Source organism: Pelobates fuscus, chromosome 5 (genome assembly GCF_036172605.1).
Source record: "Pelobates fuscus isolate aPelFus1 chromosome 5, aPelFus1.pri, whole genome shotgun sequence".
NCBI lineage: Eukaryota > Metazoa > Chordata > Amphibia > Anura > Pelobatidae > Pelobates > Pelobates fuscus.
The window spans coordinates 328585781-328603656 of NC_086321.1; the positions used below are offsets into that span (position 1 = coordinate 328585781).

The window sequence follows — 17876 nt, forward strand, 5'->3', positions numbered from 1 at the left end:
ATTGAGCAGTGAACCTTCTGAGGCATAATCTGTACACCAAAACTGCTTCATTAAGCTATTATGAATTAGGAATATAGTGTGTGGCGGACAGCCTGATACCCTGCCTGGGTACCTCCGCCAACCACGCTTACTAGTTATCACCGAGTACCATAATAACTGCACCAGGACACCATAAGTACTTCCAGCCCCTAGCCGCCGCAGTTTGGCTGGGGTCTCGCCGTCTCCGCCCACCCAGGACCCAAGTCCTGGATCCAAGTGGGTAGACCTCTCCTTCAGAGAGTACAGCTGCTCCCCCCACACATGAGCCGAGGCTCAATGCTGGGAAGTAGTCTGTTTAATGCAGGCACAGTTACAGAATTTATACAAGTCACAAACTCCTCCCTGTGCCTGAGCGATAATGGAGTCAGGAACTGTCCAAACTCAATTATCTCCAGGTACAGAAAAACATACAATTTACAAACACCCCAAAAGTACCCCCAAAATCCATGTAAACCCCACAAGAGTCACATCTTCGTACAGCCCCGATCTGAGCGACCAACATATCCAAAAATCACTCAGATCGGGTTAGTGGTTCGGATTTTCAATGGAAGTTAACTTTTGAACGACCGAACACATGGCTCCTGCCCAAAATAGTTCCATGAGAAAAGTGATAGCGGTCGGTCAAGTTTGGTAGTATAAAAACGAACAAACTACCGAACGCAGTCCATAGTCATAACGTGGAGCTCGTTCCCTTAATACATACGAACGATTCCACAGAACAGGGCTCTTCTAGGATGTAAAAAAACCTGAACGCAGACGGGGATGGAAATTCATCGGTGTTCGTGAAGTCATGTTCGATTTTAGTCCCATGCACTCGACAATCAAACATGTCGTGCCGCCACCGTGTGTTCTTACATAAGAAACGGCGGACACCATGAACCATTAGAACACTGCGGTGAGAATCGTTACAAGGTGTCAATAGGGTTTAACAAGCTCCCGGGTGGTCTTTAGTTTGTGGATTTGTTCGGTTCCTGACCAGTACAGGGACACCACACAAACAAAGTCTTTTAAAATGCTTTTTACAGGGCCCATAGTCTTTAGGCAGGAGGCTAGCTAGCAGGCTCCTCCAGGAACATGTGGCAGAGGCATCTTTGCCACATAGTGTTCCTTTAACATGTTGTTTATAGACTAAACTGCAGACACACAGAGTAGTCAAGAAAGAAGCCAAAATCAAGGGTCAGAAATAACAGAATCAGAAAACCCGCCAGTGTTGGATTAAAATAAAACGAGAATAATCAGAAATAGTTGAGCAAAATAGTAATATCAGGAAAATAACAACCTATGCACTATAGAGCTGCTGAACCACAATAGGGTAATAATTCCTTCGTGGTGGGCCTAAATACCATTAGACTTGTAGTCTATTTGGTAGCACTATGTTGGCAATATGCACATGTTCAGTAGTAAATATGTGCTGCTTACTGCTTACTTTATAAAGCTGTTACCTGTGGGGGGGAATCCGCATTGAAAGGAATATTAGCACAGGTAAACAAATATTACTACAAAACGTAAAGGAATAAAAAGATATATTCCTAACACTAGAATAAACTTACCTTTTCTCTATTGCCACAGCTCCACAGCTGAGATCATTAATCTTGATAATCTCAGCCAATCCAATGTTGGTTTTAGGAAAGCATTGGGAGATTATTGAGCATGCTCGGCAAAATGCCATTCTGCACAAATCAGCATCTCCTCATAGAGATGTACTGAATCAAAGCATCTATATGGGGAGAGTTCAGCATCTTCATGCAGAGTGTGGAGACGCTGAACGTAGTTTCTGTACACTGTGTAGCACTGGACTAGGAAGCACCTATAGTGGCCCTCTGAGTGACTGCCATTAGAGGTGTGACCAGGCACCAATGTAAACACTGCCTTTTCTCTGGAAAGGCAGTGCTTACAGTGCTAACACTGCAGGGACAGGCTATAGACACCAGAACCACTACATTAAGCTGTAATGATTCTGGTGACTATAGTGTCCCTTTAACTGGAAGGGACTAATGTAAAATAACCTGTATCACCTGCACTGTCATGTGCGGCGGTGCCCTCACACATTTTGGTTAGCTGCTTGTTTATCACTCCATTTTCAACTGCCAGCTGCTCCATTTTATGACAGCTCTAATTAACAGACATTTACATTTTGTCATTTTGACTCTTGTTCATGAGTGTTATTACTGAGAGCAATTAGTGTATTTCTGGGAAGCTTTTATTTAAACTGGCACATAAAACTACATGTATTCACACCGACTTCCTGGTTGCGAACATTCTCTGGACCTGGGGCTCCCTATTTCCCCCTCCCCTTCTCCTCCCATTCTCTGCTTCTTCTGTTTGTATATTTTTCTCCTCTTGTGTTGATATGGTTATGTAAAACTGTATTCGATGGCGCATGTATTAGATTGTTGATTTTGGATCGCTATTTAAGATTTTATCTTTGCAATTTGAATTAGGACATTTTATTTTAAAAACAGCCTCCTCAAAGAACCGGGGAAACGTTATCAACGTTACTTTGACAATGATTGATTACTGGAGAAAGAAAAACGTGGGTCCATCATCTTAGAAACAGCTGACCTCCTGGGATTTTAATTACTGCCATCTTTTAGTTTACAGAATGGTCCGTCACTGAGGAGTAAGGAAAACCCAAAAACTCCTTGACACTCCATTCAAAAGTAAATTGTGTATGACCCACCACCACTGAGGAATAGTGCACTAAAGTCCATTTATTTTAAGAAAGGTTACAGGATAATGTGAAGGCTCTTAATTTCAAGTTCACAGAAAAGCCAAAGAAACATTTAAATAGCCACTGTTTACAACAGAATGGTATATAAGGACATCATTAAAATCAAGGCTGTAAGAACCATGAAGCAGATCTCCAATAGTAGCAGAAGACCACATTGAGTCCTCTCCTGTTGGCTAGGAACAAGGAGTAGGGTTATGATGGGCACATGATCACCAAAACTGGATGAAAACTGGAATAACTTAACTTTGTCTGATGAGTCTTGATTTCTGTCACAATAAATAAAGATAGGGTGAGACTTCAGCAAAAGCCACATGTCTCCATCTAGTCTTGTGCCATAGTTACAAGTTAGAGATGAACGAGTGGTCTGGTCTAGAGAATGTTTTCTTGGCAGATATTATACCACTTACAACCAATAAGCATCTTGGGAATGCCAGGTAGTACTAAAGTTTATTTGACTATGTTTATCCTTTCTTGACAAAATCTACACAATTTTACGTACTATTTAATTCAATTATTAGCAAACTTATAAACCTATGCGTCAGAAAACTTTTTTTCCTAATTTTCTGTGTATGTAATAAGACTAATACGATTACTGCTAATATTCGCTAATATTCTTAAAAACATCCCCTGGATTTGCTCTTTTTTTTGCTTTTAAAAGTGGATCTAGCATTCCTATTATTTAAAGCTTATTCTTCTTAAACATCTTCTCTCTGTTACTACCTAGCAGAGTTTGTTGCAATCAGCATAAAATGACATAACATCTAGAGACACAGATTAGAAATCTATAAAGACATATACACAGAAACTGACAAGCACACAGAGCAAGCAGGAAGAACGTTTAGAGAGAACTGTTAAGTGAGTTACCTGGGTGGTTTGAACGGTAATAACCTGCGTGTGCACTATGCCGGGTATCTCTGTCCGACTTGAGCTGCTTTCAGATCTCAAGGCTCCTTCCTGCGCTCTCTGTAGACATGCCTTAAGAAAGAGAGAACTTGGTCACCAGGTAATGTTATATCGTTGAAAAATTCTTAAAGTTGGAAGTGGTCACAGTGGAAGTTAGAACACACACAGCAGTACAAACGACACAACGTAACATGCACAATATCGGTGTAAAACATTGAATGGCAGATGACTGAGTATGATGTCATACCTGACAGGAAATGCTAGCACATATGATATGAGTTCTACCAGGTGATGTCATGCGATGACACTAACATGCGCATCATGCTGTCAAATCAAGATTAGGAAGACCGGATCATGCATTGTGAAAAGACCACTTGGAAACGCCATATTGCATGAATAGAAACATGATGATCAATGCTGATGGTAAATCGGAAATTAATGGGAAAGTGATGAGGCATGCAACACCTCTTTTCTTTTTAAATGTTCCATGCAATCATAACACTGGGGATGCCAGGTAAACATTGCCCCATGTTATTTACAAAGAACATAGGGTAGTTTCTGACAAACACCCCTATGCTCTAATCTTGTACCTCAGATTGATCCTCACTATCCTCATCATGAGTCTCTTGGGGTTCTACTGCTGGATTATTTTCTGCAGGGCCTCCTGCCCCGTCTCCCTGGTCTCGATGCAACTCTGGCAAGCTGCGGGTGAAGTCCTCAAATCCTACGTTGGAATGGTAATCACCAATAACTGTGAAGTCCACCTCGGCCTCCAGACTGGATGTTGAGCTGACAGTAATGCTGGAACATTTCCTTTCAATACTCAGTTGGTTCTCCTTCAGCAGACCAGTGTTTTGTTCCTCATCTCCAGCTCCTCGTGCTTCCTCTGCTTCCCTGCTGCTCACTCTCTAAGGAAATTGAAAGAGCCATCGATGGGAAGGTAATCGGTGACAGAGACTCAAAGATGGGGAGGAACAAAGACTCCTATTTAAATCATGACTTTTTCTTACTAATTAACCAAACTCTGAAGTGTTTTAACAGACAAGGGACTATCAGAAAGTGACTGGAGCGAACAGCGTTATCTTTTATTTTTCTTATTGACACAGACCAATTAAAGAGATACATAGACGGGACAACACAACCAGCTCTACATTTAAAGGACAATGAAACTAAGCTATTGGAGAAATCATCTTTAAGGTTTTTAGCAGTCACAGGAATGCAATGTGATGGCCCAAACTATGATAATTTTAAAGACAGTCCTAGGCTGTCCTAGTAGATAGTACACCATTTATGTTCTGCTAATTTCAGCAGCATGTGAGGTATTGAGGTATAGTAAATCAAATGAGATAAGGTCCACCAGAGATGAAACAGTTTTAGTATGTTGAATCCTTATGCTGGTTTCCATAAGTGACTTAAAAGTCGTAGAAGTGACATGAATTCTCCAGAAGTCTCTGCATGTTTTAATAATATCTATGTACTCTGTAACTACAAAACTCCACTGTATATAAGAAGGTGGCCAAAGCAAAGGTGTATGTAAGGTGTTTCATGTCTGAGTTGAACACTTTACATACAGAGACAAAATATTCTGCATAGACAAACAAACATATTTATCTGCACATACAAAGGCATACATCGTATTATTAGCATAATACTGGGGATAAGAGTATTATCAGGGCTAACAAGGGCCCCGACCTGATAAAAGACTGTCCCGGCTTTCCTAAAACCCTGGTCCGGTAGGGAGACTTCTCTGAGGGCGGACGGGATATCCCTTTCCTCCCAGGCTGTCGGTTCGAGGGGTTGACACTAGAGTGGGAGAGAAGGATTAGAGTGAGGGAATCCCTAAGGAAAGACAGCAATGCCCCGTGGCGGGATGCATGAGACCAATGCTGAGCAGGACGCAATCAAAGCGAGGCTAAAGTTGGCCTGGATTCACTAAGCTGTGTTAAGGCAATACTACGGTACTTAGAGTATAGGCTGCTAGAACTTTCATGAGGCTTACAAACGGAAAATTGAGAGGACAGGTACCAGAAAGAGAGAGGAGAAGAAAAGATGGAGCTAACACATGGATGACCAAATGGAAACCATCATCTGTTCTAGAGTAAAACTCATTAGATTCTTTGCTGGTATAATGCTGTAGCTCTACAACAACTGGGTAGGAACGGTTGCACTTTGGCCACCCCTGTGCTAAAGCAATGTGATAAAAATAGAATGGAAGACAAATGATTATGCAGGAAAAAAATATAGAATGGAAGAGATTAAACTATCCTACTTTACCTGTCTGTTTAGCAGCATCACAAGCAATAAATATGAAGATATGTCCAATATTGTTTTTTACGATGCTCACCTTAACACAGCCTGGTGAATCAGGGCCTACATGAGCAGCACAAAAGCAAGGAATTAGCGGCCTCAGTGCAGGTAGTGGGGAGGAGGTGGGATGGAGATTAGTAGCCCATTCCTTGCTATGATGCTAAAAGTGCAACTCCAGGATTTGCAAGCTACTCATTTTTGTTAGCACGGGCAAAGACCTGCTGGGTAGCAGCCAGGCAATTCTTTCCAAGATGGGGTTAATAGACAGCTGATATAACCAATGAACCACTGTGATGTCATTGGATATGCCTGATTCCTGGAGTGGGAATAATTGATTTTTGTGTGTTCCCAGGCCTATGTTAGAAGCAGCTGTGACTGCAACCCTTCCTTTATGCCTCCACCCATTCTCCCTCCCGTCTCCTCTCTTGCTTCCATGCGTTTCGCAGTAAATGTTTGAAATTTTTTTAGCCAGAAGGTGATCCAGCCAGAAGCAGATGGTGGGAGAGTTGACACATACAGGTAGACCACTCCCACCATGACACCATGCCTCTTCTTACACATACAAGGGCCCGACGTGCTGGCCAAATCACAACATGTCCACGCTAAGCAAGATCGGTGTCTTCCCTGCCCCTCCCCCTTCACATACATGCTGTTCTGAGCTAAGCAAAGTTACCGCCGCATCTGTCAGTGTGATTTCACATCCAGAATCTGGAGAAGAGAGATCCCCAGGGGTATCAGTGGTGGACTCCACAGGGCTGTTATCTCCTCCTTGGTAAGGTACTGAAGGAGATCTTGGGTTAGGTTGAAGGAGGATCCTCTCAGTTGGGTTTGTGACTGGAGACCTTGGTGCTTCTTGGTGACCTCGATCCCTAGGCATGGACACAGGCAGTGGTATGATGGTGGGCAACATAAAATGAAGCACTGGTGGACCCCAGTCTTCAAATGGTGTGTCCTCTGTACCTCTTTCTACAGTAACTTCAACACCCGAAGACAACGGTTCATTCCTCAGTGCAGAAGCTTCCAACTCTTCTCTTCTGTTCATACTTGTCACTTGGTTCTCTTCTCTTGCCTCTTCTGAATGCAAATCTGCCATTAACAAGTCAGTGGTAACATATTCTTGATTTACCTCTTTTCTTCCATTTAGTAAAGAAGATGTTGCATGTCCTGAGAGGCTCCCATCATTTTCTCTACTGTTTAATTCCTTAAAATGTATCTCTCCACCGTGTTGATGAGACTTTGCAGAACCATCTCTGTTGTCCTGTTCAACTTCTCCACTAAGCTCTTGGTAACCAGAACTTTCAAGCCAAACCAATGACCTTTCCTGATCATTCCAACTGCTTCCAATAGAATATTCTTTCTCCAGTTCCTCAGCACTGTCATCAGTCTCCTCCTCACACACAATAACACGCCTGCTTTCCACATGTTCCACAAACGTACGAGAAATGCCCTGGGCTCTGTCTGATGCTCCATCTCTTTTATCTCTTTTTGAAAAGGTCATCTCTACTCCTTCTATAGCCTTCTCCTCTCTTTTCTCAGATTTTTCTCCAGGTATCCAAGCAATGCTTGGATCTGTCTTTTCCACAATGATTGCCCAATCTCTGCCATTCTCAGATGGTGCACCGTCAGGAGCGGTTCTTGCCTTGTTCTCTACACCATCCACATCATCCAACTCACTTGTCACCATCACCAAACGTTCCTCTCTCTGTGTTAGCCTGATTCTTCTTGCCACCCCTTTTGTTGAGTGTACAAATTTATCTGCCCCCCTCTCCTCATGTACTGTCTCTTCTCTATCCCAGGGAAGATGTTCTTGTATTTGGGACAGCTCCTCACCTTTGAGAGACAAGTCTGCTCCTGCAAGCACATTCTCTTTTTTTCCAACTTCTCCAAAAGATGCCTGAGCACTGTCTGACGACTTTTCTATAATAACCCAATGCTCCATACCCTGCATTTTAACCGGAGCAAGAGGAGTTAGAGGTATGTGTATAAGGAGAGCAAGCATGTTTGTTAAATTAAGCACTTCCACCTCTTTTGAACGTTTTTCAGAAAATATGTATATATTAGTGAATTGCACAAATTAAACATGCGTGCTGATAAGATTAAAAACATACTGCACCCTATGATAATACTATAATCTAACAATACACAGTATTAGAACCTACTAATGATCACATTATACTGTAATGACACTTAAATGCTAGAACATTATTATCTAGTGTAGCACTTTAATTACCATTACTGAAAAAGACAACGGGGAGCACATAACAAAAAAAAAAACTATAAGCTATATATAGTGAAGTACTGCACATGTAAAAGAAAAATTATTTGAATGTTGCAATGGCAACAATCATAGGACAGAAGAGAGTCGTCAGTGGAACAGATTTTCATCTTAGATTAAGACAAGTTGTGGATTATAATCATGCAGTTAGATTGTATATCCTTAAAAACTCATAAGAAAAGATTAAGTAACCACAAAACTCTCTTAGCCTTTTAAATCAAACCAAGCCAAAGTCTAGTAAATAGCTTTGACAGATAAAGTCGTTCATACTGGTGGTTCTTAACTTAGGCCTCAATTTAATATTTTTGTATAAGCTTTTAAAATGATTTAATGTTTTTGGATAAACTAAGATTATCCAATCTTAAGGCCATTGTCCTTAAGACACACCAAGAGTCTAATTCCATTCCTAGGGGGATACTGAAAAAATCTGGACCACTGCTGTCCCTGGAGGATTGGATTAGGAACAACTAGTTTAGAAAAATGTGGAAAATGTAATATAAGCCTTATACGATAGACATCATGTTTCTACAGCACAATAACAAAGAGGGACAATAAGAAGATCTTAATATCATCTAATATTATCTCTCAGCCATGGTTCTACGTTATCCCCTTCTAATACACCTACCTCCAGTCATACCCACTAATACAAGTCTCGTTACCACCTTTGCTCACTCACAATCCTACTACATCTTGCGGCTGCTAGTAACCCCTCCTCTAACGCTGGCGCCGTAGCTCTTCCCATACTTTCACATTCCAGTTTTATCTTCCACAGTAAAAATCCTAGGACACACAATGCTGATCTCATTTCCAGTAACCCATAGCACTTATGCCCTACCTTTTCTTGTGCTCTCTGGAATGCCGGCTCCATGTGTAATGAACTCCGTCCATGATATATTTGTTTCATCCTTTTAGCAAATATTGAAGGCTGGCTGTCTTCTTCTGACATTGAATCCATTGCTGCTCTCACACATGGTGGCCTCTACCTTATCCATGCCCCTAGGTCAGGTGAGAAACATGGTGGCCTCTACCTTATCCATGCCCCTAGGTCAGGTGAGAAACATGGTGGCCTCTACCTTATCCATACCCCTAGGTCAGGTGAGAAACATGGTGGCTATGTTGGGATCCAACTCTCCCTATCTCTCCTGCACCTATCACTACTTACCTTCTCTCCCATCTCCTTCTCCATCTCTCGTGCAGCACCTACCCTCTGGAACGCACTTCCCCGTCCTGTCACTTTCCCCTACTCTCTGTTCCTTTAAATGTTCTCTAAAGACATTATTGTTCAGGGAATCCTAGTATTGTACATAATAGAAATGTATAATGGGAATTTACAGGATTATTCGCAAAAGTAAGAATTCAAAGTGAATTTTAAAGATAAGGTTAAAATAGCCAAACTTGAAAAATCTCTAAGTCAGCTATGCTTTCAGTTCAGCTGCTCTGGCCTTACATCAAACTCACCTTGAATTCCCACCTTTCTAAATAACCCTGTGAGATATATTGCATTGACGGGTGACATTTTGCGATGAACTTATCAAATAAAAATGTTAAAAATGTTAAAGCTCTCAAACTCCTATTGTTTTACATCCACAGTACTTCACTGATATATATTGAAACGGTTATATTTTTTTACAGTTACTGAAGTGCCCAGCACATACATTTTGCAGGTATTTTTATTACAGCAATTTACCTTAATGAGGTCAGGACTTTACATATGAAAAAGTGGAACAAACCATAAAAACCATATAACAAGTTTTACGGGGCAATTTACTAAGTCACCACATTTAACCTAAAAATGTCAAGGTACAAAAACATATTTGCTATTATGCCTTGCTTGTATTTTGCTTAAAAAGCACTACAAGCACCATAACCGCTACAGTTTATTAAAGTGGTGATGGTGCTTTGAGAGTATGGATTTTTGGCCAAACCATTTTTAGCAATTTTAGCAGAAAAAAACAGGATTTAAAACTGCTTAACAGATCATTGCTTAGGAATACACCATCAGAATGATTTAATTACATGTTAATTAGCACACTACTAAGACCATAGCAGGCATATGACCATTGAAAAGCAAGTTTATGACATAATCATGGTCTTCTATATACTCTGCACAAATCCTATTCACCTACAACGAACGAATCCAATACCTGCTAATCTATGACCAAATGAATTGATCCATCACGTAAATCCTGAACAGATCTGTTTGTTCGGGTGCAGATTAACAAGAATTTGATTAGTTTGCTGCAGGTGACAGGATTAGTGCACAAGTCAACAAATTAATGTGTTACATTTAAAGAACCTCCTACCAATAAAACCAGACAATTTATCAATGAAAGTCAATAAAGAAAGTGTTATATGGATGAGTGTTGGGTTTATGGGAATTATTAATTTATTAGTTTGATTATAAAGTCAGTGACTTATTTAATGTATTTGGATTTATCATATAGCTAGGGCCACGGCACATGGGCCAAAAATACCAATCTTGATGCTGACTATCAAGGCAAAAGCAGGTAGGTTTATTATATCACCATACATGACCACATTAAATTCAGTAATAGCCATTTAATGTATGATGCCAATAAAGGTATATTTCTCTGTACTCTGATTGTTCCTTATATACAGGTAGTCCTCACTTTGCAACCTACCTGCTTTACGACTGCTCGGACGTCCGATCAGCTCTCTTGCGTGGAGATTCGAGGAATTCCCTGCGCTAGTGAACTAATCTATGTTCGGCATAATTTTCCCAGAACTTAGATTCGTGGATTTCATTGCGCTAGTCAGCTGGTCTATGTTCGGGGGAATTACCCCGAACGTAGACATGCTCTCTTGACAGCTTAATGTAGTTGTTCTGGTGAGTATAATAGCTCCCGCCAGGCATTTTCATGTAAACACTGCCTTTTCAGAGAAAAGGCAGTGTTTACATTGCTCCTAGGGAAACCTCCAAGTGGCCACTCCTTAGATGGCCACTGGAGGGGCTTCCTGGCTCAGGGCTGCACAGTAAGCAGCACTGAGTTCAGCGTCCCCACGCTCTGCATGGAGACACTGAATTTTCCTCACACAGATGCATTGATTCAATGCATCTCTATGAGGAGGTCCTGATTGTCCAAAACGGCATTTGGCCCCGCCCCCACGCCGATTTTAGCCAATCCAATGCTTTTTATATGGGAAAGCATTGGATTGGCTAAAAATCTGCCATTTTGATGATGGCACAAAGGGGGCGGAGCCAGCACCGGCGGACCCACGCGGCGCTGGAAATAAGGTGAGTTTTAAAATTTTATAGGGGGGCTAAGGGGGACAAGCCACCTAAATGGTGGGTTTAGCACTATAGGGTCAGGAACACATGTTTTTGTTCCTGACCCTATAGTGTTCCTTTAACCTATTTTATAAGGAAATCACATTCCTTCCTTAACCCCTTAGACATGGTAGAATTGATGCATCAAACACGATGGGCTGTGTATTGCGTACAACCATGATTGATTTTGTAGCCAGCTATGCCGTCCAGTTAACATAATTAAAACTCATTACCGGAAAGGCCTTTAGATGGCTGCACAAAAAAAAAAGAGAATCCCTTAGAAGCTGAGACATACCAATTTGCATGCCGATTGGTATCTGTAGGAGAAATTAAATCCCCAGATAATTAAAAACTAGGATGAAAGAAGAGACCAGATCCACTGTCAGGGTTGTCCCTCTCAGTGTAGATAAAACAGCGCTCCCTCTAAATCCACAGTTTGTTAGTAGTCAATCCTGCTGTGTTATATAGCTGCAGTAAAATGCAATAGAGATGAGTTCCACAGTGCTACATATTAAAGTGATTTAAGTAGATATGCAGGTGGCACAGCAGCTCTGAGCGAATCTAATGGAGGAAAGTCACACACTTCAAGGCAGGTCACAATCAGAGCTAACATAATAATTCTCATTTTCCTGCTATATACAGAATTCATATACTGCAGAATGATTAATTCACCCTGTAGCACCTGAATACTACATACTGCAGGATAGCACATTTCCTGTGCTGCCCATCAATATGTTACATTGCTAGAGAAGTGCGGTGGATCTCGCACTGTATTGTCAGCTTTGCCTATGATCTGTTTTGAAATGTGTGACGTTCTCTATTAGATCTGCTCAGAGCCATGGTGCCCTATGCACATGCACTAAAAGCACTTTAATAAGTAACTGTGTGAAAAACCTCTTTATTGAATTTTGCTGTTGCTATATAACCCAGGACTATCTACTATCAAATGGTGGATTGAGATCGAGGGCTGGTTTATTGTTGCGCTTTTAATTCTTTCTGTCCAGATTCCTTCACCTTCCGCTCAGTCACGTGGCGCATAAATGGACAAAGGTTGGCGTGGATTTAGCAAGTTTACAGGAGGAGAAAATCCAGAAGCTTGGACAAACATTTTTATTTGATGTATATAATTAAGAGATAAATAATAATGCCAGCGTAACTTTTGTAGGTTAAATTTCCTTATGCAAATTATTGCGTATTGCGTTACTTCAGTTTATTTCATGTTCTACTTAACCCATACCTGGCCACCATGTTACCAGGTCGCATGTTGACCTCCTTCCTTCCTGCTGAGCAGGCACAACAGCTCTTGCCAACACAGTGTGCAGCTCCCCTATCGCGCCATTACACTGGTGTCATCGATGGCCCATGTTTTTCATTGTCAGGGAATAATCACAGCTCATACAGCACATTGCACTGGATGCATTGTAGTTGCTGTGATGCCATCCAAGAGAACTACCTGTGGAATAGTTCTCCTGCTCTTCACATAAAAGGTACACCAAAAGATGCTACTCAAATAGCTTGTGAAACTCGGGTAGGGTAATAATGAGAGTGGAGATACCTCGGGAGAAGAAGTCACACTTTTCTGGGTGAAAACATCTGAATCCTGGGCATTGGCAGCATCAGGCTCCTCCTCTTCTCCTCTAATCATGTCGTCTGCGTCCTGAAAAAAGACAAAAGATTGGGAGTGGGAAGGGATTAACAAAGAGAATGAAAATCAAGACAATGGAAACATGATGGCAAGTATGAAGATGGACAAATGAAAAGACACTTCACATTGTAAGCCATGGGACAGATATTGAAGACAGGCAGACATGCACACACAGACGCATTTTCTTCTTCACAGATACATGTTAAACATGTGGCCATTCTCCATGCACATACAATGTACACAATGACATGTTGTTCAGTGCATGGAAAAGAGCACATATGTCTCCTTGGAAATACAGATTCAATGTGGCATTTACAGTTATGTATGAACATCCCCATCATCCTTACATACAACACATAGATAGAGATCCTATAATCCTGGGTCAGATAAATAGACACAGAACATGCCATACTCTGCCCCTTACACACGCTGTCACATTATGGCACAGATACATAGACACAGAACATGCCATACTCTGTCCCTTACACACGCCGGCACAGATACATAGACACAGAACATGCCATACTCTGCCCCTTACACACGCTGTCACATTATGGCACAGATACATAGACACAGAACATGCCATACTCTGCCCCTTACACACGCCGGCACAGATACATAGACACAGAACATGACATACTCTGCCCTTTACACAAGCTGGCACATTATGGCACAGATACATAGACACAGAACATGACATACTCTGCCCTTTACACAAGCTGGCACATTATGGCACAGATACATAGACACAGAACATGCCATACTCTTCCCCTTACACACGCCGGCACATTATGGCACAGATACATAGACACAGAACATGCCATACTCTGCCCCTTACACACGCTGGCACATTATGGCACAGATACATAGACACAGAACATTCCATACTCTGCCCCTTACACACGCTGGCACATTATGGCACAGATACATAGACAAAGAACATGCCATACTCTGCCCCTTACACACGCTGGCACATTATGGCACAGATACATAGACACAGCACATGCCATACTCTGCCCCGTACACACGCCGGCACAGATACATAGACACAGAACATGCCATACTCTGCCCTTTACACAAGCTGGCACATTATGGCACAGATACATAGACACAGAACATGCCATACTCTGTCCCTTACACACGCTGGCACATTATGGCAAAGATACATAGACACAGAACATGCCATACTCTGTCCCTTAAACACAATTGCACTTCATGGCACAGATACATAGACACAGAACATGCCATTCTCTGCCTCTTACACACGCTGGCACATTATGGCACAGATACATAGACACAGAACATGCCATACTCTGCCCCTTACACACGCCGGCAGAGACACATAGACACAGAACATGCCATACTCTGCCCTTTACACACGCTGGCACGTTATGGCACAGATACATAGACACAGAACATGCCATACTCTGTCCCTTACACACGTTGGCACATTATGGCACAGATACATAGACACAGAACATGCCATACTCTGCCCCTTACACACGCTGGCACATTATGGCACAGATACATAGACACAGAATATGCCATACTCTGCCCTTTACACACGCTGGCACATTATGGCACAGATACATAGACACAGAACATGCCATACTCTGCCCCTTACACACGCCGGCAGAGACACATAGACACAGAACATGTCATACTCTGCCCTTTACACACGCTGGCACATTATGGCACAGATACATAGACACAGAACATGCCATACTCTGTCCCTTACACACGTTGGCACATTATGGCACAGATACATAGACACAGAACATGCCATACTCTGCCCCTTACACACGCTGGCACATTATGGCACAGATACATAGACACAGAACATGCCATACTCTGCCCCGTACACACGCCGGCACAGATACATAGACACAGAACATGACATACTCTGCCCTTTACACAAGCTGGCACATTATGGCACAGATATATAGACACAGAACATGCCATACTCTGTCCCTTACACGCTGCACATTATGGCACAGATACATAGACACAGAACATGCCATTCTCTGCCTCTTACACACGCTGGCACATTATGGCACAGATACATAGACACAGAACATGCCATACTCTTCCCCTTACACACGCCAGCACAGATACATAGACACAGAACATGCCATACTCTGCCCTTTACACAAGCTGGCACATTATGGCACAGATACATAGACACAAAACATGCCATACTCTGTCCCTTAAACACAATTGCACTTTATGGCACAGATACATAGACACAGAACATGCCATTCTCTGCCTCTTACACACGCTGGCACATTACGGCACAGATACATAGACACATAACATGCCATACTCTGCCCCTTACACACGCAGGCAGAGATACATAGACACAGAACATGCCATACTCTGTCCCTTACACACGTTGGCACATTATGGCACAGATACATAGACACAGAACATGCCATACTCTGCCCCTTACACACGCAGGCAGAGATACATAGACACAGAACATGCCATACTCTGTCCCTTACACACGCTGGCACATTATGGCACAGATACATAGACACAAAACATGCCATACTCTGTCCCTTACACACGTTGGCACATTATGGCACAGATACATAGACACAGAACATGCCATACTCTGCCCCTTACACACGCTAGCACATTATGGCACAGATACATAGACACAGAACATTCCATACTCTGCCCCTTACACACGCTGGCACATTATGGCACAGATACATAGACACAGAACATGCCATACTCTGCCCTTTACACAAGCTGGCACATTATGGCACAGATACATAGACACAGAACATGCCATACTCTGCCCTTTACACAAGCTGGCACATTATGGCACAGATACATAGACACAGAACATGCCATACTCTGCCCCTTACACACGCTGGCACATTATGGCACAGATACATAGACACAGAACATGCCATACTCTGCCCTTTACACAAGCTGGCACATTATGGCACAGATACATAGACACAGAACATGCCATACTCTGTCCCTTACACACGCTGGCACATTATGGCACAGATACATAGACACAGAACTTGCCATACTCTGTCCCTTAAACACAATTGCACTTTATGGCACAGATACATAGACACAGAACATGCCATTCTCTGCCTCTTACACACGCTGGCACATTATGGCACAGATACATAGACACAGAACATGCCATACTCTGCCCCTTACACACGCCGGCAGAGCTACATAGACACAGAACATGCCATACTCTGCCCTTTACACACGCTGGCACATTATGGCACAGATACATAGACACAGAACATGCCATACTCTGTCCCTTACACACGTTGGCACATTATGGCACAGATACATAGACACAGAACATGCCATACTCTGCCCCTTAAACACGCTGGCACATTATGGCACAGATACATAGACACAGAACATGCCATACTCTGCTCCTTCCACAAGTTGGCACATTATGGAACAGATACATAGACACAGAACATGCCATATTATGTCCCTTAAACACAATGGCCAATTATGGCACAGATGCATAGACACAGAATATGCCATTTTCTGACCTCTATACACGCTGGCACATTATGGCACAGATACATAGACACAGAACATGCCATACTCTGCCCCTTACACACGCTGGCACATTATGGCACAGATACATAGACACAGAATATGCCATTTTCTGACCTTTATACACGCTGGCACATTATGGCACAGATACATAGACACAGAATATGCCATTTTCTGACCTTTATACACGCTGGCACATTATGGCACAGATACATAGACACAGAACATGCCATACTCTGTCCTTTAAACACAATTGCACTTTATGGCAGAGATACATAGACACAGAACATGCCATACTCTGCCCCTTACACACGCCGGCAGAGATACATAGACACAGAACATGACATACTCTGCCCTTTACACACGCTGGCACATTATGGCACAGCTACATAGACACAGAACATGCCATACTCTGCCCCTTAAACACGCTGGCACATTATGGCACAGATACATAAACACAGAACATTCCATACTCTGCCCCTTACACACGCTGACACATTATGGCACAGATACATAGACACAGAACATGCCATACTCTGTCCCTTACACACGTTGGCACATTATGGCACAGCTACATAGACACAGAACATGCCATACTCTGCCCCTTACACACGCTGGCACATTATAGCACAGATACATAGACACAAAACATGCCATACTCAGTCCCTTACACACGCTGACACATTATGGCACAGATACATAGACACAGAACATGCCATACTCTGCCCCTAACACACGCCGGCACAATATGGCACAGATACATAGACAAAGAACATGCCATACTCTGCCCCTTACACACCCTGGCACATTATGGAAGAGATACATAGGCACAGAACATGCCATACTCTGCCCCTTAAAAACGCTGGCACATTATGGCACAGATACATAGACACAGAACATGCCATACTCTGCCCCTTACACACGCCGGCACAGATACATAGACACAGAACATGCCATACTCTGCTCTTTACACAAGCTGGTACATTATGGCACAGATACATAGACACAGAACATGCCATACTCTGTCCCTTACACGCTGGCACATTATGGCACAGATACATAGACACAGAACATGCCATACTCTGCCCCTTACACACGCTGGCACATTATGGCACAGATACATAGACACAGAACATGCCAT

At 42.5% G+C, this 17876-nt stretch overlaps 2 protein-coding genes across 8 annotated transcripts in view; one reads left to right on the plus strand and one right to left on the minus strand.

Annotated features, from left to right (window-relative positions):
• SGK2 (serum/glucocorticoid regulated kinase 2) overlaps nucleotides 1–17876 on the plus strand; it is a 538190-nt gene that overhangs the window by 51488 nt on the left and 468826 nt on the right. The gene's annotated exons all lie outside the window — the stretch shown is intronic.
• EPB41L1 (erythrocyte membrane protein band 4.1 like 1) overlaps nucleotides 1–17876 on the minus strand; it is a 182480-nt gene that overhangs the window by 6160 nt on the left and 158444 nt on the right. For 4 of the 7 annotated variants that reach the window (XM_063455685.1, XM_063455686.1, XM_063455683.1 and 1 more), the window contains 5 exons: nucleotides 13100–13201; nucleotides 6654–7922; nucleotides 5366–5476; nucleotides 4264–4581; nucleotides 3635–3745 (listed from right to left, as the gene is read on the minus strand). In XM_063455685.1, coding sequence (XP_063311755.1) covers nucleotides 3635–3745; nucleotides 4264–4581; nucleotides 5366–5476; nucleotides 6654–7922; nucleotides 13100–13201 — 1911 coding nt within the window. The remainder of the gene's footprint in view (nucleotides 1–3634; nucleotides 3746–4263; nucleotides 4582–5365; nucleotides 5477–6653; nucleotides 7923–13099; nucleotides 13202–17876) is intronic. The other 3 variants (XM_063455687.1, XM_063455688.1, XM_063455689.1) reach the window with 2 other exon arrangements.